The sequence below is a fragment of the Bombus impatiens genome, unplaced genomic scaffold (assembly GCF_000188095.3).
Source record: "Bombus impatiens unplaced genomic scaffold, BIMP_2.2 scf_0102, whole genome shotgun sequence".
Classification (NCBI taxonomy): Eukaryota; Metazoa; Arthropoda; class Insecta; order Hymenoptera; family Apidae; genus Bombus; species Bombus impatiens.
The window spans coordinates 1,836,488-1,859,078 of NT_176521.1; the positions used below are offsets into that span (position 1 = coordinate 1,836,488).

General features: G+C 28.4%; 3 protein-coding genes across 12 annotated transcripts; 1 reads left to right on the forward strand and 2 right to left on the reverse strand.

The window, feature by feature from the left end:
* Positions 1-940: 940 nt before the first annotated feature.
* On the reverse strand, positions 941-9,151 carry LOC100748953 (ras-related protein Rab-5C). Of its 6 annotated transcripts, XM_012395019.3 has the most exons (6): positions 8,418-8,809; positions 4,351-4,519; positions 4,085-4,236; positions 3,650-3,866; positions 3,231-3,355; positions 941-1,161 (listed from the first exon to the last, which is right to left on the reverse strand). In XM_012395019.3, the coding sequence occupies exons 2-5, from the start codon at positions 4,511-4,513 to the stop codon at positions 3,243-3,245; spliced, it is 645 nt and encodes a 214-aa protein (XP_012250442.1). In that variant the 5' UTR covers positions 4,514-4,519; positions 8,418-8,809; the 3' UTR covers positions 941-1,161; positions 3,231-3,242. The 6 variants fall into 6 exon arrangements, with proteins under 6 accessions (XP_012250442.1, XP_003486219.1, XP_012250443.1 ...); XM_003486171.4 differs by lacking the exons at positions 941-1,161; positions 8,418-8,809 and adding an exon at positions 9,067-9,151 and having other exon boundaries at positions 3,145-3,355; XM_012395020.3 differs by lacking the exons at positions 941-1,161; positions 8,418-8,809 and adding an exon at positions 8,992-9,128 and having other exon boundaries at positions 3,145-3,355.
* Positions 8,851-14,840, forward strand: LOC100749075. 3 transcript variants are annotated; one of them, XM_024364551.1, is made up of 11 exons: positions 8,974-9,058; positions 10,726-10,832; positions 11,026-11,247; positions 11,439-11,935; positions 12,009-12,183; positions 12,250-12,585; positions 12,666-12,871; positions 13,074-13,320; positions 13,405-13,635; positions 13,710-13,961; positions 14,028-14,840. In XM_024364551.1, exons 1-11 carry the CDS (start codon positions 8,974-8,976, stop codon positions 14,253-14,255), a joined length of 2,586 nt encoding a protein of 861 aa, XP_024220319.1. In that variant the 3' UTR covers positions 14,256-14,840. The 3 variants fall into 3 exon arrangements, with proteins under 3 accessions (XP_024220320.1, XP_024220319.1, XP_003486220.1); XM_003486172.4 differs by lacking the exon at positions 8,974-9,058 and adding an exon at positions 10,124-10,569 and having other exon boundaries at positions 14,028-14,255; XM_024364552.2 differs by lacking the exon at positions 10,726-10,832 and having other exon boundaries at positions 8,851-9,058; positions 11,123-11,247.
* A 1,198-nt stretch (positions 14,841-16,038) lies between these two features.
* LOC100746841 (lipid storage droplets surface-binding protein 1) lies at positions 16,039-21,128 on the reverse strand. 3 transcript variants are annotated; one of them, XM_003486236.4, is made up of 8 exons: positions 20,955-21,128; positions 19,196-19,354; positions 18,522-18,707; positions 18,244-18,436; positions 17,493-17,662; positions 17,009-17,266; positions 16,810-16,908; positions 16,039-16,662 (listed from the first exon to the last, which is right to left on the reverse strand). In XM_003486236.4, exons 2-8 carry the CDS (start codon positions 19,340-19,342, stop codon positions 16,525-16,527), a joined length of 1,191 nt encoding a protein of 396 aa, XP_003486284.1. In that variant the 5' UTR covers positions 19,343-19,354; positions 20,955-21,128; the 3' UTR covers positions 16,039-16,524. The 3 variants fall into 3 exon arrangements, with proteins under 3 accessions (XP_003486284.1, XP_012250463.1, XP_033174411.1); XM_012395040.3 differs by lacking the exon at positions 20,955-21,128 and adding an exon at positions 20,144-20,243; XM_033318520.1 differs by lacking the exon at positions 20,955-21,128 and adding an exon at positions 19,624-19,905.
* Positions 21,129-22,591: the final 1,463 nt, after the last annotated feature.

Sequence of the window (22,591 nt, forward strand, 5' to 3'; positions counted from 1 at the left end):
ATTGAAATTCGTTTTTCTTTTTTTTGTTTTTTACATGATGGTACTTGATAATGTTTATTTAGACGAAATTTTGAAAATGATTTAAATTCAATAAAATGTGTATTGCTATTGGTAGTTAAAGTTTTATAATTTACAATGTGGATTATTTATTGAACTAATTCCTGCTTAACATGTAAAATTAAACATGAAGTATGAAAAACTATTATATAATATGAAATTTTAGAAAAACAGATAGCTTTTAACATGATAAAAACGCTAACCTAATTAGATGAAGCAATTGCCTTTCAATTTACTATGATATTATACAAAATTCGCTCTATTCTATCGTAATTGCAGACTCATTTATGTGATATTAATTAATTTTGGATGAAATGAAATGGTGAATTTGACGAAATCCTTAGTAATATTCACAAGTTTATTTTTTCTTGCGTAATCATTTATAATTTATCATGAATTATTGAATAAAATTAATATACAATACATTTCGGAGCAAGATTTTGTTATACATGTTTACAAACTAAGAAAGTAAATACATAGGTAATCATAGCAGCAGGAATGGCGTACTATCTTACAAGACGTTTTGCGTGCCAAAATTTCATCATACATTGTATGTTTTAAAGGTATATTATTGTTACTAATATTAGTGTTATTATTATTATTATTATTATTTATCAATGTTACCATTAATATTATCATTATTACTTATTACCATTAACATTACTTATTACATAAATCATATTTATTATATATGATTTATATCGTTATCGTATTTATATATATATATATATATATATATGTATATATATGTAAGTGTATATATATATATATATATATATATTTATTTATTTATTTATTTTTTATATTTATAACGAACACCGCCCATTACTACTAGAATTACAAATGGGAGCTTAATCTGTCTCTGTTTCTCTTTTCTTCTTTCTTTTTTTGACAGTTCTGATACTCAAAATAGATGATATATCGTTGAATGCAATGTGATACACGCATTTTTTTCATTGATCACTCAGGAAAAATGTTCGTCCTGCACAGTTCACCTCCCATTCCAATATAGTGGTTTTTCTGATTGTTTTATATTCCACTCAAATATATATTCATTGCAGACACACTCATGGTGTATTTATATTTGTTGATTATGGTACAAATCTGTAAGCAAAAAGTAGAGTGTGTCTCCTACAGTAATTGATTAGATATATTAACAAAAATGCGTACTATATTTTTTAATTATTATGTTACTTTTTACAGAAAAAAATACATTATACTCTATTTGAGAAACATTATGAATAAATTCTATTAAAGTTTAATGACAATGTCAGTTTTAATTCAGTTTCAAATATGATTATAAAAGAATATTATAGATATAAAATGTGTTAGTTATTGTATCCTAGTTAAACTGATAAATAATTGGTTATATACTACTACAATTGTCACTGCCAAAATATACTAATAAACATTATAAACTACAGAATACTTGGAACAAAAATAAAACAACATGTAAAACATGAAAAAATATTTATACAAATAATACTTTAATTATACATAACACAATACTACTTTCTTAAATTTCCTCTGAACTAACATATGTATAAAATAAACAAAAAATAAAATAGATTTTGTCCTTTAATCACTACTTTCTTTTTAACTTACTTAATCACAGCTATATTATAAAGATATAATTATGATGAAGGAATGAAAAAATTGAAGAAATTGGCTAAGCAATGATTTATATTGTTACATTAGAAGTAATAATGATAAAGTTTTGATAAAAATGAAAAGAAACAGTTTTTACAGGATTTTTGTATTATATTATATACTACTTAAATAAAGGTTATTTTTGAAGTACTTACAGTTGTATTGATTAAATTAATAAACTCAAGTTTTAAATAAGAAATTAACACTTTCTTTAATATCATTTTATGATTTACAGTAGCAAATCTTAATAAAATTGTAAATATATTACAAGGATATTTTTACTCTCTTGTATCTAACATTTAACGGTATAATTAATATTATAAATGTATGTTATTCGTGTTTTAATCAAATAATAAGTATAAAAACTAAATGAAATAAGAATAGTATGTAACATTTTTAAGCATACAATATATAACGTTACTTTGTAATAGAATCTTGTAGAATTTAACATATAACGTATAAAAAAAAGAGAAATCTTCTAATTCTGATGTAGAATTTTAATTATGCATTATTTCCAATCAAGTGCAAATATATATATCCATGTTTTGCAACACGACAGATGATAAAATACAACAACAGGCTCATTAAAAGTATACAAATAAAAACGGAAAAAAATGCGAATTGGACTGCGCATTATTCACTGCAATAGTTGATCTACGAAGCTACGTAATATACAACGATATATTATGCAGAAATATACTTATATAAATATAATTTTTGTTCTAAAAGTATAGTGCATATTAAATGCCAAAATATTTATTTATAAATATTTATCTTAAAATTGTGCTAAAACAAATTTATAACAGACAAGAATCTTACTGCAATTGTGAGGTTTAAAAAAGTCATCAGTTTTTATAGTTTCTAATATCATAAATGATTTTTTAACTATTAATAACTTATTTTCTGATGAAAATATAGAATTTATGAAATCTACTCATATTGTCTGTTATGTCTTAAAAATTCAGCAGACTTATATACAAAAACAAACTTTTTAGTGTAAAATGTCAATTTTGTCCTCTATAATGATGATTATTTTAGATATTCAATGATTTAATATGAAAAAATATTATTATTATTAATATAATCCAAATTTTGATGAAAAAATCTTTTTTACTTGTTTAATAAATATTAAGAATGGAAGAAGTCAAAAGTACATGCAATAAAAATATTAAACATAACAAGAAATATGCTACAGCAATATCTACTCATGTCTCACAATACTAATACAAAATTTTGCATACAGTGCCCCATAAAATGTTTAAATTTTAACCTAATTAATATCAAAACATTTATATCATTGCAAGATAATCATTAGTGTCTATTCATTATATATCTTAGTATTATAAAAATATGTGGACATAGTATACTACAATATTATATCAAATGCTGGACTCATATCTGATGCACATATTAATTGTTTTGTGATTCTTTCAAGGATATTATATCTTTCACCATTGTTTATCACGAAGGTGTCAAATTGTAACTAATATAAAAGTGTATACCAATATATATTTGACACGTACAGATTTGGATAATCACTTGCAACAATTGCCAGTTGCTGCCTTTTGTCCTTCTGTCTCAACTAATCGGCGACCTTGACCGCTTGTACTTGCATTTCCTGATTGTTCATTCTTTGGAAGTTTCTTAGCTGTAATATAATAACACAAAACTTTATTTAACAAAAAGAAAAATACAAATAGAAATAGAATATTATTAGAGATATATATTATACAAAGGAGATTAGTAAAATATTCTGAAATATAAAAAAAAACTTTTAGAAACATACAACAATAAATATTTTATATGATTATAAAGTAAGTACACTCTGTGTTATTATACTGTATGTAATTTAATAAGCGGTATTATTTCAAATCCAGATGTTCTCTATGTAGGTTAGATAAATATAATAAAATTGTTCGTGTGCATAACAATACAATCTTACCAATTGCCAAAAATATATCATTAACATTCATTGCTGTTTTGGCTGAAGTTTCCATGAAAAGAAGGCCATTTTCATCTGCATAAGTTTGAGCTTCATCAAATTCTACAACTCTTTTATTTGAAAGATCGGCTTTATTTCCAGCTAGTGCTATAACTATACTTGGACTGGCTTGTCGTTGCAGTTCCTTCACCCACGTTTGAGCACGTACAAATGTGTCCTGTAGTTTTTTAAAGATACATGTAAAGATTAAAAAATAATATTCATAACAATTAACAAAAAAATAACGATTAAAGTCTTATTACTATTTTTATTGACACAAAACCCAGAACATAACTATTTTTTTGCCATTCACCTGAATAAATATTTGCATTAAATATTGCACATAATTTTCAGTATACTTAAAATGTATATTGATTTTGATAGATCTTTACTCACTTGGTTTGTTATATCATATACAACAATGGCTGCCTGTGCACCACGATAATACATTGGTGCAAGACTATGATAACGTTCCTGCCCTGCTGTATCCCAAATCTCGAACTTTACAGTTGTATCATCCAGGCATACAGTTTGTGTTAAAAATGCAGCTAAAACCAATAAAATACTATTTAGTTAGATACATATTGTATTAATTATAATTCATGTTATTTTCATGTGACCGATGCTGTAATTAACACTTATAGTGATATTGAAATCCATACCTCCAATAGTACTTTCTTGGTACTCATGGAACTGTCCTTTCACAAACCTCAAGACAAGACTTGATTTTCCCACAGCAGATTCTCCAAGTAACACCAGCTTAAACTGACATATCTTCCCTTGTGTTGAACCATTTGGCCTCTGGGCTGTACCCCGATTAGCCATGATCACCTATGTTTAAAAAATTTGTAAATATTTAGAACATATTACTCTTTTAGTGTAAAAATTATAAATTTTTTGCTGCTGTAAAGTTTATAGTGAATTAACATTTATAATAAGACACATTTAATACATTAGAAATAACAAAAAATTGGATGCGTTAATTTAGAAACATCTATAACACTAAACTTATGTTTCATTATTTTTAATATTCCTTCTTATAGCTTTTGTAAACAAACAGTAACATAAACTTTCTGTAAAATACTTAAATTTATTCAAAGCCTTGCTATTATCTCTAAAAATATTAAAAGCATAATTCTATATTTACAAAAATCTAACTATTTATTTCAGCATAAGACCAATTATTTTATATTTATTCAGTTATTATAAATGATAAAATTTTCTTTATAAATGAACAATAAATTGTTAAAATAACTCCTAAATTGGCATTTAAACTATAATATTATTTTAATTATAAAATATAACATAGAATTATATAAATAACAATTATTGGAATTCTGAAATAATTGTCGATTTTTTACTTGTACCTAAACCTGTAAATCAGCAGATAAAAGTCTATTTATACCGAAAGTTCATATGTAATAGATAAGGCTTTCAGTTACATACTAAGTAATCAACATTTAACTAAATGTTTTAGCTTGAACAATATAAACTAATAAATATACATAATAAATTATGATGTTTTTCTATAAACTAAAAGATTTTAATATAATGTTTAATACAATACTGAAAGTTATACAAGATGACTTTTTAACATGAGTATTATTAAATAAGAAAAATTAGTAATTCAAATTTAGATCTTCAGAAAAACATATTTTAAAGAATATTATAGCATATTAGCATATTGATTAAAAGTAATATATTAAAATAAATTTTTGAATCAAGCGTCACAAATATCAAATAATAGATTTCTTCACGATAGTATAAACATTATACCTTTCCAACCTTGCAGTTTGATATAGTTTCTATTATTTCTACATAAAACAATATAAAATAATTCGAAAGAAATTTTTTTATAATACTGTACAAATAACTAATATTATAAAGTACAAAATTTGACCACATGTAAATAACCTCTCAAAAATTGTATTACATTCAGTTTGCAATAAAATTAAATACAACAAAATATTATACCTACAACTAAATGAGAGAGAAGAATTAATATGGATTATAAGGATGAGGCTCCGTTAAAACGCATTACATAAAAACTAATCAAAGAACGGACGCAAAAATTGGAATAACAAAAAAGATGTATCCTTGGGTATTTAAGCGTATAAAGTACAAATAAACAAATAATCAAGAACCAAGATACGAATTACATAGTGAATGTCTGCAAAAATATGGAACTTGAGCAAATTAGAAGACAGGAGAAAAGAATTAGATATTGACTTGCATAAATGCGTATGATAAAATTTGATTGTCTACTCTATTGCGATTATTTTCTGACACTTACAAGTGAAAAAAACACAGTAGGTATAAACTAACGAAAAATAATAACGTATGCGGTTTAACCCATTAAAGCAGGGGATTCTGTTAATTACATTATCCAATTAGTTTGCGAGGAGAGTCTTGTTGAATTGAACGAGTCCGTTATTGGTTTGCGATAATGTTACAATTGATAAAACCAGACAGACTCTAAATGATAAACGCGTAGCCTGTTCTAACAAGGAATATACGAGTGAGAATTGGTAACACGATGACTAAACGCAGCAACTTCACGGCAATCACGGAATTCGCGTTACTCGCGGCGACGAAAAGGAAACAGGTCCGCATCGCGCGAGCCCGTCCGGGTACGGCTGACAAGAAAAAAACATTCCTAAGAGAGAGAACATACTAAATGAAAAAAACATACACGCACATATATACAGAGCTTACGCGTACTTAGAAACAAAATGAAGCTACGTCAAACCTTGCATACGTACGAACTCACCCCAAACTTATCTACGTAACCAACAGCTCATAACCTTCAGCGAAATAGTATTATCGAAAAATCACAAGAAACCGTTAAAGCGATGCATAGGGACTGCGAAAGAAAGAAAGAAACCGATAAGGACAGACAGAATTCTGTGTACGCGCGCGCAAATTCTCTTTCTCTCTTCCTTATATACACATACATGCATACGTAGGTGTTCTTACATACGTTCTTTCTTTCTTCCACTTATTAATGTTCTATCTTCTTTCCTCTCATTTGCTTATTTGCTTAATCTGCGTTTCGTTCGTTCGCTTACTGATACGCTATCCCCACCCCCTTCCCGCTATCTCTTTCTCATTCATTTACAGTGGAAGACAAAAGTATTCGTTTAGTAAGAATGCGAAAATAAAAAGTATTGTATTTGTTACAGTATTAATTATATTAATATGCATATGATTGTAGATTATACAGATGTTTGTAGTAATAAACAGAAAATACAAACTTTGTAACTTATAGAATGTTAATATTTGGAACAAAAGTATTTGCACTTTATAATTGATAATTATCAATATTATAATTGATATATTTTATTAATAACAGACTATAATTTACTTGGTATATAATACATTAAATTTTTAAGAAACCCTACTGATATTTTACTTTATTAGAATCTTTGTGAAATATTCTATTATACCGACATATAAGAATCAATGAGATTTAAGCATGGCGATTGCTATGGTGACTTCCAGTCCTGGTCCTATTGAAATTAAGATGTATTTTCAATTCCAACATTATTTGACCCATTTGGGTAATAAATATTAGTTCTCTAATTCCTAATGGAACAATACCCCGCCCTTATCACTATACTTTTTCCCTCATACTTCATAGTTGATTGTACGTATCTTAAATCTATTTCAGTATCTGTTAATCATCATACCTTCTCTCATTTGTCTGATTGAAATTTCTGGGAAATCAAAATACGATGCTTTTCAAACATCTACACTTAAATATTTTAAAAGAAAGCCTGCAGACAAATGCCAACAAAGTTCAGCAGGATTAAGACCCATAGCAACAACCAGACTTGAATGTATGATGGGAACTAGAAAAACAGATAAGAAAATATCATATTAAATTAAAACAATATTTTAAAAAGATGAAATATTAATAACTCTACAAAGTATTAATTATAATATATAATAATAATCACTAATAGCGTATAGATATTTTGTCCCAAACATTAGCATTATGCAAATTTATAATTTTTATAAGTTACTATTGAGTATTTTAGTTGACCTTTGTTTTTTATATTTGTTACTACTAACATTGTTGTATAATGTATCATATGTATGTCAATCAACAGTGCAGAAATACAGTACTTTTTTATTTTCACATTCCTATCGTACGAATACTTTTGTCCCTCACTGTATTCATTTACAATGTCTTTCTTTCACTCACTCTCACTCTATCTTTCTCTCTTGAACTCGTTCATTCATGTTAATTCTTTCTCTTTCCCTCGAGATAGCAAGGGAGGGAGGACAAGAGAAGCAAATAAAGGGTGTAAGCGATGCGCCACGATAGTTACAGTTCTGACTACTTGTCACCGCCCGTGAAACGTCAGCAAGATCTGAAATAATCGAGAGGAGCTAAAGCATATCCTATGAATTAAGAGAAAACGACAGAGAAAAAAGAATTCACAATCTAAAAGAAACCACATGTCCTAGGGTACACACGTAAAATCTTGTCGATGTTCGTGCAATAGAATACACATTAAAAAGACGAATAACGTAGACACGGTATTAAGCATATTCTTTGCGTCTGTGATAGATATCACAATATCCCATAAACTAAACTGTTTCGTTATGGGTTATATAAAAAAGAAAAAGTGAACATTAGAAAAAAATTAGAAAAAAATGTTTGAGGTAGCAAGGAAAGGGACACCTGGCAACTGAATGAAAACTGAAATTTTCTATGGTTAACCTGCTAGCGTGAGGAAGCTCGCCGTCGAATAAGAATGCGGCACTAGCTCTTTAGACGGTCGATGAGCGCACAACACCGCGCGACGATGATTAATGTCAATTCACTGCCGCGCGTCAGATACGATCACTTGTCTTGAGTAAATCGGCCCACTAACCGAGCATAGATCGTGCAATCTATATAGAATGTGTACATTTATGACAGCTCCGGTTGGTACACACACACACACATACACACACGCACACAGAGGGCAGATTACACGGCTCTATGAAGCTTGTTGATTTTTTTCACATTCCTCCTTATACGTTCGGAGAATTAAGATCTTTCGCCACTTTTCGGAAAAACAATAACTGTTCCAAATGGCACTTTTCTCGACAAGATGGATGGTACCGATGTCTCTGTAACCTAACGGAATGAAGATTAAAATCAAAGTTGATCGCACTGTAAAGAATCAAGGTCCAAATCACGCACACGGTACACACAGTGCTGCAACACTTTCATTTACAACGTCAAATCCGAAAGTCACGATCACACGCAATAGTTTACCACCGATCAATCAATGAGTCAGTCAATTTACCCAGATATTCTACGTGAAATTATGAAGAAACGTCGAACAGATTTTAATCTGAGAGGATCCTTCAAGAGTAAGTACCTTTCTTCAATGTCGTTTTCTTTTTCCTCGAATCGGTAATGGCGCATTTCAATGAACACGGCCGGAGAACGGCGCCACTGCTGACCAATAAGATTACAGTTTCATTTTATAGTGTTCTTTATATATACAGAATTAGGTAAGAAAAATATTAATTTTCAATTTTAATAATATCGTAATTTATGTTCTCCTTAGAACTTTTAGTTCTATTGCTATACACTTTTTAAAATATATGTTTATATACTCTTATTTCTAATATATTTTACTACAATTTATAACGTTGCAAATGTTTTCAAATATAAGTAGGGATCTTTGTTATTAATAAATTTTATATTTCTTTATATACATATAAGATATAACGTCAGGTATTAAATATAAATTATAACAATATAAAGTAAAATATCAGAATTTTATAACATTTCAAATTCACGCTTGGAATATTAAAGAGATTTGCAACTAATTCGTATAGTAGGTGTATCAAGGCGGATACTTAGCAATTTTCTTCTCCCATCCTTATTTTAAATTATTTTAGAATTTTTATTTTATACTTGATCCACTATAATGTGTAAAATATTCAATTATGCAATTACTAAATCCATAAAATTGAAAGAAGAAACCTGTTACTAAAGATCCAATACAAAAAACAAAATTATATATGTACGTATGTTTATTATTCTCTTTCGGATTAAAAAGGTTATATAATTCAGTCGTCAGAGAATGGAGTAAAATATTGTATGTAAAATGTACTAATATACATTGTAACATAATATTTTATCATTAAATTTATTTCATAAATCTCTGTACTTGATTTTAGTAATTTTTAATAATTGCCATTATTTTTCTTATAATTATTTCTTCAATATAAGTTTATATAAATTACTATTAGCATAAATATTTATATCGAAATCACTATAGCAAATATTGTTAATTATTTTGGGCATTAGTAAAAAAATATAAACTTATTTCACCATTTTTAAATTACAAAATGAAAAATGAATTACAATAATTATTAAATATGTAACAAACTTGTTTTAATTATATTTAATATCCAGTATCAAATAATTTTTACACATGAAATATAAAAAAAAATGAAAATTTTACATAAAACCATAGTAGCCGTTCTGAAAGTAAAAATGGCAACAATGCAAGAACCCGGCTTCCATATATCTAACCACAGCCGACTCTAGAGTTAGCTCTGTTTCTCTAAATAAAAATAGGTTTCCTGGTGCGGTGTTGCCACGTTTTTCAGCAGTTCTAGTACTTACTAGAGTCGGCAGTGATAAAACTATTAGCTGCACTGATTGACTTTAATTCAATTGGTTAATTTCAAACGTAATATTTAGAAATGGCCGCCAAATACCCGTTTTCTGCAAAACGATATTTATTATTTCCAACTTTATAAGTGTGTCTATGTATGTTAAAAGAACGCGTGTGCTTTACATTTTTGGAATGTACAAATAAGAATCATTTATTGTACATGCCCACATGTATACATAATTATATTTCGTAAGAGATTTTATTAAAAAAACTATACTATTCAATCGTAGTATTTGTAGTTTACATATAAAAATTTATTAGATTTATTAACTTTAATGTTATTAAAATTAAAAACTAGAAGGTTTACTAATATTCGAAATTTTATAATTACTTATGATATCTCAGACATAATGGACAAATACCAACACATAAGAACATTCATATCAGCGGTTTTAGAATATACTAAACATCCAAGTGAAACAACCGCTTCAATTTTACAACGAAATCTTGGGGTAATTATATATTATTTTATTGTTTTTAATACATTGAAAATGAATAGCGATTATAATCTTACATAATACTTATGAATTACTTATATGAATACTTGATATGATTTTGCAAAAGCTAAAACAAACTTTAATAAATATTTTAGTATTCTGTTCAATATATAAAATATCCTTTATAATAAAAATTTATGTTTAAAAGGTAATAAGTACATCATTGGATTTAAGCATTTTTGACCCTGGAACTAACATAGCAGCAGAGTTCTATGTTAGTTTGCATGAGCTGATGAATTCTTTAGCTTCCAGAACTACTTTGATTTGGAGTGCTGTGGATGTTTTACAAAATGCTTGTCGCAATGCTGCTGCAAGACAAGCTCTCATTCATACATTTAAATTTGCACCTATACTGGCAAGATTATTGGAAGTATGTATATTTGTGTATTTTAAAGATCACAAAAATATAGCATTAGAATATGATTTAAAAAATATAGAGATATATTTATTTTTATTACATTTAAGGTTCATATTTTGTTTCCTATAATAAAATTTTTGAATTTAACAACTGGAAATATAAAGAAAGTAATAATTTAATGCTTTTGTATAATAACTTCATAGGCAAATTTAACAAGCGAAAAGAGAATACGAGTATTAAAACTACTACAAGAATTGACATATGGAATAAAAATTTATTGGCAAGAAGCTCATTTACCATATCTGGTATCAGTATTAACACAATGGGTGACACAATCTAGGGAAGAAAACATTATTGCACTTTCCTTAGGTGTACTAGTAAATCTCTGTTACAAAAATCTTCCAGCTGTATATATATTAATAAGAACGATTGATACAAAAGCATTCATACGGACCTTATTAAAAATACAACATTATAGTGTTAATACCAAAGTACAATGCTGTAAGCTTTTGATTATATTAGAACATACAAATACAAATATTTCGGAAAAATCTATTTGGGATTTTGCTGATGTCACATTCAGCAGTTTTATTACAGCAATGAAACAAAAGGATGTTCTGTTACTGAGACACATCATAGATTTCTTTGACTATGTTGGACAAAATGAATATTCCCATGCTGTGTTGTTAACATATCCACAGTTAGTTACTTTATAATTTTCAGTGTAATTTTGATATTTGGTATAAAAATTACCTCATTTTTGTTTTAATTAGTTATGGCAGAGGCGTGGAAAATATATTGGCCACATTAGAAGATAATGCAGATCCAGAATGTGTTGCTCTCATGATGGAATTTTTGTCATTTCTAGTAAAATTAAAATTATCTGCTTTGGTATCTTTATATCCTTTATGTGTAAAAACTGCAATGACTTGGGTTCCTGTAGAACAGGTATGTCTTTGTTATATTTAAATACGAATAATGGGTAACAGATTATAATAATCTTTTCCAAATTAGGTGTGCTCCAGAGCATTAACTTTAATAAGAGTTACAGTAATTGATGCACGGCGTACTAAATCGTCATCTGAAGTGTTAGCAGAATTAGATGCTTCAGTTTTAATGCTCATAATAAATTCAGAAAATGATGAAATTCAAGGAAAATGTGAATTAACATTAGAAACAGAAACGAAATTAGCAGAATTAATGCAATTATTTCAAGAAATGGTTAAAACATCTACACTCAGAACAAAAGTGATGCAATCCTTGAATGAACAAATGATACGAAAATTATTAAGTCCAATGTTAGATTCTGAAACATGTGCAGCTGATAATTGGCCAGGGAATTTTATTCAAGTATTGTATTCTTGTTCCTTAAAAAATATAACTCTTGTTTTTTTTATAGACATTTTTGATAATGATACTTTCTATTTTAGAATCCTACTACAAATTTATGTATTCATGCATTAGCTTTGACTGCTGATTTAGCTGCTGATAATTCGCAATGGTTAACTTTATATTCTGAGTTACTTAGAAAGAAACAAATTCAAATGACAATGGCAAATGCATTGTTCACTGGTGATACAGACATTAAACAAAAGGTTCTACAATTGACATCCACCATGGGATTTCCTCAAGAATGGTAGGTTTCATCTTAATGTTCTTTAGTTGTTTAACAAAGTACAAAGATTTTAACAGATATTGTTATTCAAATAAAACATTACTGTATTTTCACAACTAAAATTGAATATTTTGGCAACAAGTTATTTTAATTTTTATTGATGACAACTCTAGACAAATTCACTATCAGATGCAAATTGTATCCCATGTTTTTGTGTGACAAGTGTTTCCGCGGTGGCGCTTTGTATGAAGCAACTGGAGCCTTTGATATTGGTACAAAGTACTCATGGTATGGTAACAAATATTGGAAGTAAAATGTCCGTAAATGCAAGTAGTGAAATGGTCCCACTGTTTTCTTTCGTGCAAGAAGAACGGCTTGATGCATTTTTAGCAAAATTGGAAAGAACTTATGAGTCAAATCAAATCAATGATATTACCACATCAGCAGTAATGGAATTGTATGAATACAAGGTATATGCTTCTTTTTAAATACATCTTAACATAAGCACAAAATGCTTATTATATTTACTATATCTTATATTCGTATTATAAAAGTTAGCAGCTATGAGACATGCAGAACGGGCTATGCAATCTAGTTTAGAAGCAGCAAACAATCATGGAACCAGTTTGCAACATAGGCTGGCACAAGTAGTAGCAGAATCAAGCCGTTTACATCAAATGTTGTTTGACACACAGCAATGCTTAGAAGAAGTGAAGTCTACATTGACTGTAAAGCTTGCTGAAGCAGAAGAACAGAATAAAAAAGTAGTAGCTATTAAAACACAGGTTAGTACTTTTTATAGTGAATCTATCAAATAAGAGTTTAAATCAAAACTAAAATATAGAAGTCATATTTATAGGAAATTGAAGGTTTAGAAAAAATAGTAACAGAAAAGACTGCTAACATTGATCATCTAAATATAGTACTCGTGCAACATAAGCATGAATTAGAAAGTACTTTAAATAGAATTGAAACATTAACTAAAAAAATAAAAGAGTTAGAAATTGAATGTGTGGCTGCAGATGCAAAAACCATGGAAATGACTAATAAAAATCACGAACTTAGTAAACTGCTCCTTAAAAGGCAGGATCAGTTAAATAAAAAGGATCAGGTACGTTTACATAGACTCTACTGTTATAATAGAATTGTTAATGTATGTATATATAATATTAAATAGGTAATAGAATTAAAAATTGCGGAAATTCAGTCTAATCAAAAAGATATATCTGCACTCAAACAAGAAACTCAACAATTATCAGAATTAGTACATACGTATGAAAAGAGCATTGCTGAAAAAGAGGAAATAATTAAGAAGATGAAAGCAGAATTGATGGATTTAAGTCGGATGCGTGACATGATTTTTGAACTTACTGCCAAAAAAAAGGAAGACCTAAACACAAGCTAATATTATATTTTTGTTGCAAAATTTATTTTCAAATTATCAAAATAATTTGATAGGAATTTTTAAAGAAATATTTCTTATTGATACCATTTTCTTATATTTTTAATATAAGTAATAGAAAAATAAATTTCGTTAATTTCTAAAACATTTATCGAACATCTCAAAATATCGTGTTCTATTTTTGTCGTATTTATAGACACTAAATACGCCTTATTTTAGGAAAGGAAGTTTACTGGCAAATTTTATCTGCTTTCTGACGTTCGGATCTTTCAAACAAAAAGTAGCATATGGTTGAAAGGCTGTTCTCCGTTTTTCTTTGTGGTCTATACTGTGATGTAAAATGATAGTTTTCCAAATTTAGCGATTATATAGTTTGTTAGCAGTAAAAGTTGAAGAAAATAGAAAAAGTGGGGAAGTGTGATTGTATATGTAGTTGTTCTTTGAACAAAATTATCTGCGCTGTTTACAACGATAATACTTCATCTATTTATTACTACAATTTTACCGGTACAAGATACATTTTTATTTTTATCATTCGCAACATAATTAATGCTTTTGGTATTAAAAAAATAGAGATTACTTATTTTATACATGTAATATTTTATTGAAACAAAATATATAGCTCGAAAATAGTTGAAAATGCAAAAGAAAGTGTTTCGAAAATATGCAATCGGAAAAGATCTTACCGCATTTACTTTCATTTCGTTTAAGAAAAAAGTTCATCGAACTATTGGAAAACCAGTGTCACTTGCATTGGCATATTATAAGTAATTAAAAACTTCTCAATAATACATAGATGTGTATTGTTTTAAAATATTATTGTATATGAATAATTTATATAATATTTTTTCGACAATAGAAGGAAATAGCATTCTTAAAAAGGATTCGTTAAGAATTCAATGAAAGATTAATTAATTTTATTTATTTTGATGTTTATTTTAATGTCGGAGCTACATAGAATAATATATAATGAGTAATTAGCATTAATTCTAATTTAACATGTGCTAGTTCTACTTACATATACATGTATATTTTTATATATTATCCCTCAATAACAATATATTATACCCAATTCATATTCACCATTTTTCTGTATTTTGTATTGATAAAGCATTTATTGTATTATATCTATTTTAAAATCAATGATTTGAAGACATAAAAATTTATTCCTATACAACTGAAATACTGATATTATTTTCAATATTTTAAATTGAACATGGATAAGAATATAAGCTATACTTGTAGAATGAATAATATTCTTGCAAAAACAAATTTATATAAGTAGAAAGATTAAATATTATAATATTATAGAGTAATAATAATGATTAAAGAGATACAGATTACAGTTTATCTTAAACAATTGAAAATAAAATAAGAGGGGGGAGAGATTCTGTTACTTCACAATTTAAATCGTAATATCATTCTGTCGCTAAAAAGTGAAATTTTTAATTCAATTGTTTCTGTGTGTATGTGTGCGTGTGTGTACCTTATCAGTTCGTTAAAACACATTAATGTACTAGTTAGAAAATTTAGTTTCATTAACTTTGATAACAGAAGCAATAATTAGGTCTAAACTAATATTAATGCTTTAAAAAAATTACTTATCTAAATTCGCTTACTTATTTGCAATGTACTATTCTTTATTACTTTTCTAACTATTGCGAAATTTGTTTGAATAATTTAAAAATTGAAATTTATTAAATTATATCATTCAATGAAATAAAATGTAAGAGGCATATTAAGATAATTATATATGCATAAACTAATCAAAGATATCTGCATTGGATTAAACACAAACACAACTTATATATATTATATTCAATATGTTACAATTATAACGAGACATCAATAACAAGCTTCTTAAAGATATATACGGCCAAGAATGTATAATCTACTTCGAGTCAACAAAACAAATAGACCATTTTTTAATGACATCGTGATGACTGTGAAATTATCATAATATTTATTTTTGCACTTTCTTGTTTCTAGACACATTATAATTTATGTACTAAATGTAGATTCAAGAATTGAAAACTAGGAATGACACGGATACAATACACACTTATGTCTTCGATATAAGAGAAATATTCATTAATTGCTTAATGTGAGTGTGGGAGTATAATGTGTTCGAAAACTATATTATAATATTTCGGTGGATATTATTTAACTGTGAAATTTCAATGAGAAGTTTTCCTGATACATAGTTATCAATCTTGAAATAAATGCTATCATAGACGGAACTTACGCAAAATAACTTATAACCACAGTTTTGTTACTCGATAGTATCGATACCATTTACGGGAGGTTTTGAAGACATCGACATGTGGTTGTTGTGGTTTTGTTGATGACTCTTTGCATGTGTTATTTTGGAAACACATGGACGACCAGCTAGGAAAGTTGCGAACTGCTCCTGTAAAAGTAGCATCAGTTGCTTGATACTATTTTTTGTATTGATACTAGTTGATGACATAGGTACATCATAATTAATAAAAATCTATAATAAATGTGATTCGTGGTTAAACATTATTAGAGTGAACATTATTTGAATTCTACATACCAATAAATGATTTGTAGATGAATTGAGCCTTTGTATAGCCAAATTAATGGCTGAAATTTGTTCTTTTGCTGCACCCCTTTTACCGATAATTGGCATCATCTTCAGAACAAAAAGAGGCCGAATAAACATAGATAAACGAAGGAACCGTAGTAATGAATATTTCAAGAATTGAATGATGTACAAATTTATTGACAATTACTCTGAAAGTAGCATCCGCAACTACGAGCAATTGATGCGACACTCCAATGAGAAGTCTACCAAGATTGCGCGGGGTTCTAGCTGCTAACGTTGTTGTCCCATTCACTAGATGAACAATACGACGCGCAGATTCACGCGTTAAAAGAACCAATAACTGTTCTAGAGTAGCTGGTCGAGCTTGGTTTTCTGGTTCAGGCAAACTTAATGTTCCCCAAAGTTCTTTCGCCTTTTTAAATGCTAGTTTTGGGTCCGTTGCTAACTGTAACATATCAACTTCATCGTTCGCATAACAGAACAAGTATATAATTGGAAAGTGATCAATGATGCAAAGTATAGTTTCTTTATTCAGTAAATGATATTAATAGATAATACAAATAAATAATACTTACTCAAGGCTTCCTTTTCCTTTCTTTTTACTTTTGCTAATTTTTATTTATTATTTGTATTGTTTATTACGTATATCGGCTGAAAGAAGTGTTACTTACCAATTCTACAATATATAAAAGTATATGAATGCATTCCGTTCCTTGTTCCTTAAGCGCTCGAGCTTCCGCTAATGTGCGACGCGTTAGCCGTTTTTGTAATTTCCTAGATAACCTGGCACCGTGTTTGATAGTTCGCGTGGTCTTACTCACAGGTTCAGATGGAGAGGAATCTAAAAAATAATTTGCGTTGACAACGATTTAACTTAATCGATTATTTGTTTGCTCGATATGGTACTTGACGTATCAGTTAACACTGAAACGCTAGAACCGATGATTAAAGATGGAGACCAAAGAAATAAAGATGAAAAATACACGAAAATACACTAATTTAATTATTTGAACATTACGTGTCACGATTAGTTCGAATAATCAATATTTAATATATATTTAGAAGTTTAATTTGATATTAATTGAACATGATTTCATTTGTTATACATACAGTGATAAACAAAAAGTATTTGCACATACCTTTATTCTCCAAATGAAGTGTGTCTTTACCAGATTCTATACACTTCATTTTCATAGTACAAAATTTTTGTAATCATATGAAATTACTGTTAAGTGATATAAAATTTAATATACTTAGATTTAATTAGTTAATACGTAAATACTATAATAAATACAATGAAGTATGAATACTTTTTGTATCCACTGTATATAGAAAGTGTAAAAGATTACTTTCTTAAGTTGCTATTAGAATATTTAAAATATGGTCTAAATTACTATCGGCAATTTAAAACGAATAATTTACCATGGTCTACTGTATCGGTAGAATCAGCAGGCAAGTAACGATCAACATATTTATCTGCGACAGTTAGAGCCCCATCTAATCTATCTACCGCTGCGTTCGCGGCTTGGCTTCCTATCAGTTTCACGCTTCCGGCACGCATTAGAACAGGCCTCACGATTTTGTTGCTCACATATTCTCGTGCATTGCAGTATATCTTTGTAATATAAAATACACATTGATTTCATTCTTTAGAATAATGAAATGTTAAATAACTAACATTTAACTTTAACTGTACTTACAAGATGCGGAGGAAGATGTACGGCTGGTACTCTCTGTTCAACGATATCGATACCTTTACAGAGCAATTGATCGATCGTCATAATAGGCCCATTTAATACGGAAATCGCAGGTTTCGCTGACGCTGTTGCAATTGCAAGTGATTGTTCGGCAGTATATAAACTCCAGCTCATCAATGAATTTGAACGCTAAAATTAACAATATCATGTTTGTCCCTTGATTTTGATTTTTTTCGTGAGGATATGACGATTACTAAGCTAGATAAATGGAAGATTAAGTAGAATAAGATTAATGTTTAAAGATGTGGTTGACATTTAAATTAATACGAATATAAAGAACATAAACTTATTAACAAATTGCTTTATTGCTGCATACACGTGCATTTATCTTAATCAGTCGTTTAAAATTTCTAACTAGAAAGTCATTGAGAAATATTTAAATTCTTGCATTAAAGCAATATTTTCATTTTTAGTTTATATACTTTCATACTTCTCTATTTTAAAGATAGCAGTTTGCTCACGCTATTTTATTTCTGGATACAATGTACATATATAAAAGTTTTGCTGATCATTGCAAACATACGGCACTTTCACGACAAACGAAACTAGCAAGTGAAGGATGAGAGAAAGTGGAGCGATTCGTGAAACTGTCAGATTATTAAAACAGTTTTGCTTACCTTTAGTTTATCGTAAACGTTACCAGCGATATGTATACTGTTTTCTACAATAGGCAGGTTGGAGATTCTAACAACTGATTCGAAACGCGGCAAATCGGAGTGCCGTTTGTTTTCGGAATATCGAGTTTTCGGGTTTGTTCGCGCCATTTGAGATAGTTGCTGTAATTAAGTCAAAATTATTATTTTCATTTCTAGTACAAAAAATATTAATACTCATATGTATACACAAGTACCAATTTCAAGCTTTCTGTTACTTATGTATGTTTTTGTATATTATGTTTTAATTATATTTTACATTATATTATAGTTTTCATCTTAAAAATTTATTTCTTTTCTATATTTTTCATAAATCTCTAGCAACGTAAATAATCTATACGTACAATGTAGAACTAACAACGACATGGTAACATTTCATTTTTAGTACTTACTTTTAACAATATTCTTGACGTCAGTCGTCTTACAACAAAAGAAAACGAATGTTGTTGGTACTGTTTATAATAAATGTGTGATAACTTTTGATAGATACACATACAAGTGCAAACAAGAGTATAAAACGATTGTATGCATATACGTATAGTAAAGGAAGTTAATGATTAGAAAGGTCTGATCAGTTACATTACGTCGTCGAATAATATTCCTACAGCTTTGCAAAATTTTTAAATACACGATATATACAGTGCTGTATACTAATCGAGAGAAACCAGTTGTAGCAATTGATAAGAAAGGTCACATTATAATGTACCTCGTGGTTAATGTCGAGGCTGTACTTTCTCTTCAAGTATGTTCAATAACTTAGATTTATTTATAGAGATCTGTTACCTACATCTTTAAGTCATATACTTAAATAATAAATACAAATATAAATAATATAAGTTGTCTCACTTCCGAAACTAAGAACGCCAATTTTATGTCGACAGAACGGTGTACACAAGTTTGTTTCAAACTTACTATAAAACCATAAAATTATACTATGGGTTCACGTTAAACATCGGTCGATACCCTTATTCTTATCGCGCTTATCGAAACCATAACGCAAACTTTGTCGATTAATTCGAACTAATCCTAATTCGAACAATATCTCGTATTTATATATATGATATATATGATGTATATACATGAGAGAGAGAGTGAGAGAGGGGGGAGAGAAGGGGAGAGAGAGAGAGAGAGAAAGAGAGAGAGAGAGAGAGAGAGAGAGAAGTAGTAGTAATAGAAGAAAGCGCCATCAGATTCAATATGTATATAAGCACGGAAGAAACGAATTTGAGGAATAATCGTTCGAAAGTAATTGGAATAAATATTTTCGAAGCTATTACAAAATATATTATAACGTTGTTAGAAAATATTCTTATAATAACAAGTTCAATAAACCTCAATATATACCTAAAATATTGCCGTATCTAATATAGTTGTATAGAGAATATATAGAGGATACAGATATCGAATTTCACAATCTGAATCTATTTCACAATAAGGATAGGAATTAGTTATCCAATTTCTTATATAACGTAACAAAGTTAATACGCATATAAAATTTTGCTTCATTAAACATAGATTCTATTAATCTTTAAAATAGAACTATAGGAATACCAGAGAGACAGAGATTAATGAATTTTACGGTAAACGCCAGATGTAGTGACCGAATCACACGAGGATGATCGAATTGCATTTAAATCTATATTAAAGTTTGAAAATCCATGAAAATTGGACTCAACCAATGACTAATCGATCGATAGTAGTTGCACAGATAATTGATCCTTACCTTAGGCTGCGAAAAGGCAAATGGACCGATAGTAAGGCGAAGACTTGATCACGATGAAATTATATAACGGAACTTAGCAGGGTGTAAAAACAGATGGAATGACAGAGTCAGTGTTTCGCGAAAGAACACGCCACTGACTGCACGTCGGAGTCTGCGAAATGGTATCTCATCGGTTTGACCTATGACACGCCGATTATACAGCCACGGCGACCATCATGCCTCATGAATCTATTTTTTTCTCAGTTCTTGCTTTACACTTATAATCTAATAATACACAGTAAAAGTTCTGTATAAAGATCATAGAGAAATGAAGGTTAATCCTGATTCGTCCGCTCATTCACATTTAATTTTTTGCTTAAACACGAGGGGTAATGCATGTTAGACTATTCAAGGTTAGGTTTACTATAAAGCGTATTTTTTTATATACATAATTATATGTGTAATTGGAGTAAAAATTGAGTTAATTAATATTTATAGTTTGCAGCGAATTTTAGTATCGGGCGATTTTAAGGGAATCTGATTTCTATATATGTCACGATTATTAATTTTCACAGGTAAATATTTCAATGAAATACAATGTTTCGTAATTTAGAAATTTAATAAATCGATGATAGAAATTTCTAATGGAAAATAATAATATAGATGGAAATTTCAAACTGAATATTTTCAGAATTCATTGAAAAAGTTAAAGTTTCTTACTGTACAAAAATATTCAGCAACTGTTTATAAAAAGATATCTAACAATTTTTTAATTCAGAAAATGTTAGATGTTGCAATGGTTCAATTCATTAATGTTGAACAGTCAATTTCATGGAGATACGAATTGTCCCAGTAATTAGAAAGAAAAGAAAAGATACATAATTCTAAAATGAAAGTTACTATTATAGAACACAATAAGATGAATATCATCCTAAATAATTGGATGAGCATTTTTAAAAATCATCATCATCGTAACCATTTGTCATTTGTTACAAGTAATGGTAAATAAATATTTTAATCTGAAGTTATAAACGTATAACGGTGGTAGTACGTATTTAGAAATTATTTGGGAATTAATGTAATTCTCAAATACTTGTAATATTTAAATTATTTCAATTATTTCAATGTAAAACATATATAACGTGTTACGCATGCAGTAAATTATACATTTAAAAATACGTAACGCCAGACATAAGCGATACGATAAAGAAGAAAGTAGTTGCGACATGGTAGTAGTCGAAGGGCAGTGTATTTACTTATAGTAATAGCTATAGAAAATTTATAGTGGAAAAGGAGACTACGTGGAAAACTTTAAATTATCGCCAGCAGACGTTCTTAATTGCTATACAAAGTCCATCGCATCAAACGACTATTTGCGTGTATGGGATGGTATAGTAATCAGTTGAATATGTGTGAATAAAAATACATCTTATTTTTTATTTGAAACGTATTTTGAAGGAAGACATCACGTACCATATTTTTCCTATATTTAATATTATATTAAAATTCAGTTTAGATAACGAGAATTCAAATTTGTATTTCTGAATTTCAGTAAAAAGTTAAGTAATATCAATGTAAAGTAATGAGACGATTTAGAATTTATCTTTCATTGTACAACGTATCATTATACAATTATGCTATTTAGTAGAATTTAATTC

Bases quoted from the DNA above. Each gene is read 5' to 3' on its own strand.
- LOC100746841 (XM_033318520.1), bottom strand. From the start codon at position 19,725: ATGTGTATCTATCAAAAGTTATCACACATTTATTATAAACAGTACCAA. The intron at 19,355-19,623 runs GTAAGTACTAAA...ACTTAATTACAG, and splicing joins CGTCAAGAATATTGTTAAAA to CAACTATCTCAAATGGCGCG. The intron at 16,663-16,809 runs GTATGTAGAATT...CTACTTTTACAG, and splicing joins CATCTACAAATCATTTATTG to GAGCAGTTCGCAACTTTCCT.
- LOC100749075 (XM_024364551.1), top strand. From the start codon at position 8,974: ATGAGTCAGTCAATTTACCCAGATATTCTACGTGAAATTATGAAGAAA. The intron at 12,184-12,249 runs GTATGTCTTTGT...TTTCCAAATTAG, and splicing joins CTTGGGTTCCTGTAGAACAG to GTGTGCTCCAGAGCATTAAC. The intron at 13,636-13,709 runs GTTAGTACTTTT...TCATATTTATAG, and splicing joins TAGTAGCTATTAAAACACAG to GAAATTGAAGGTTTAGAAAA.
- LOC100748953 (XM_012395019.3), bottom strand. From the start codon at position 4,513: ATGGCTAATCGGGGTACAGCCCAGAGGCCAAATGGTTCAACACAAGGG. The intron at 4,237-4,350 runs GTATGGATTTCA...TATTGGTTTTAG, and splicing joins CCAAGAAAGTACTATTGGAG to CTGCATTTTTAACACAAACT. The intron at 3,356-3,649 runs GTAAGATTGTAT...ATTATATTACAG, and splicing joins TGATATATTTTTGGCAATTG to CTAAGAAACTTCCAAAGAAT.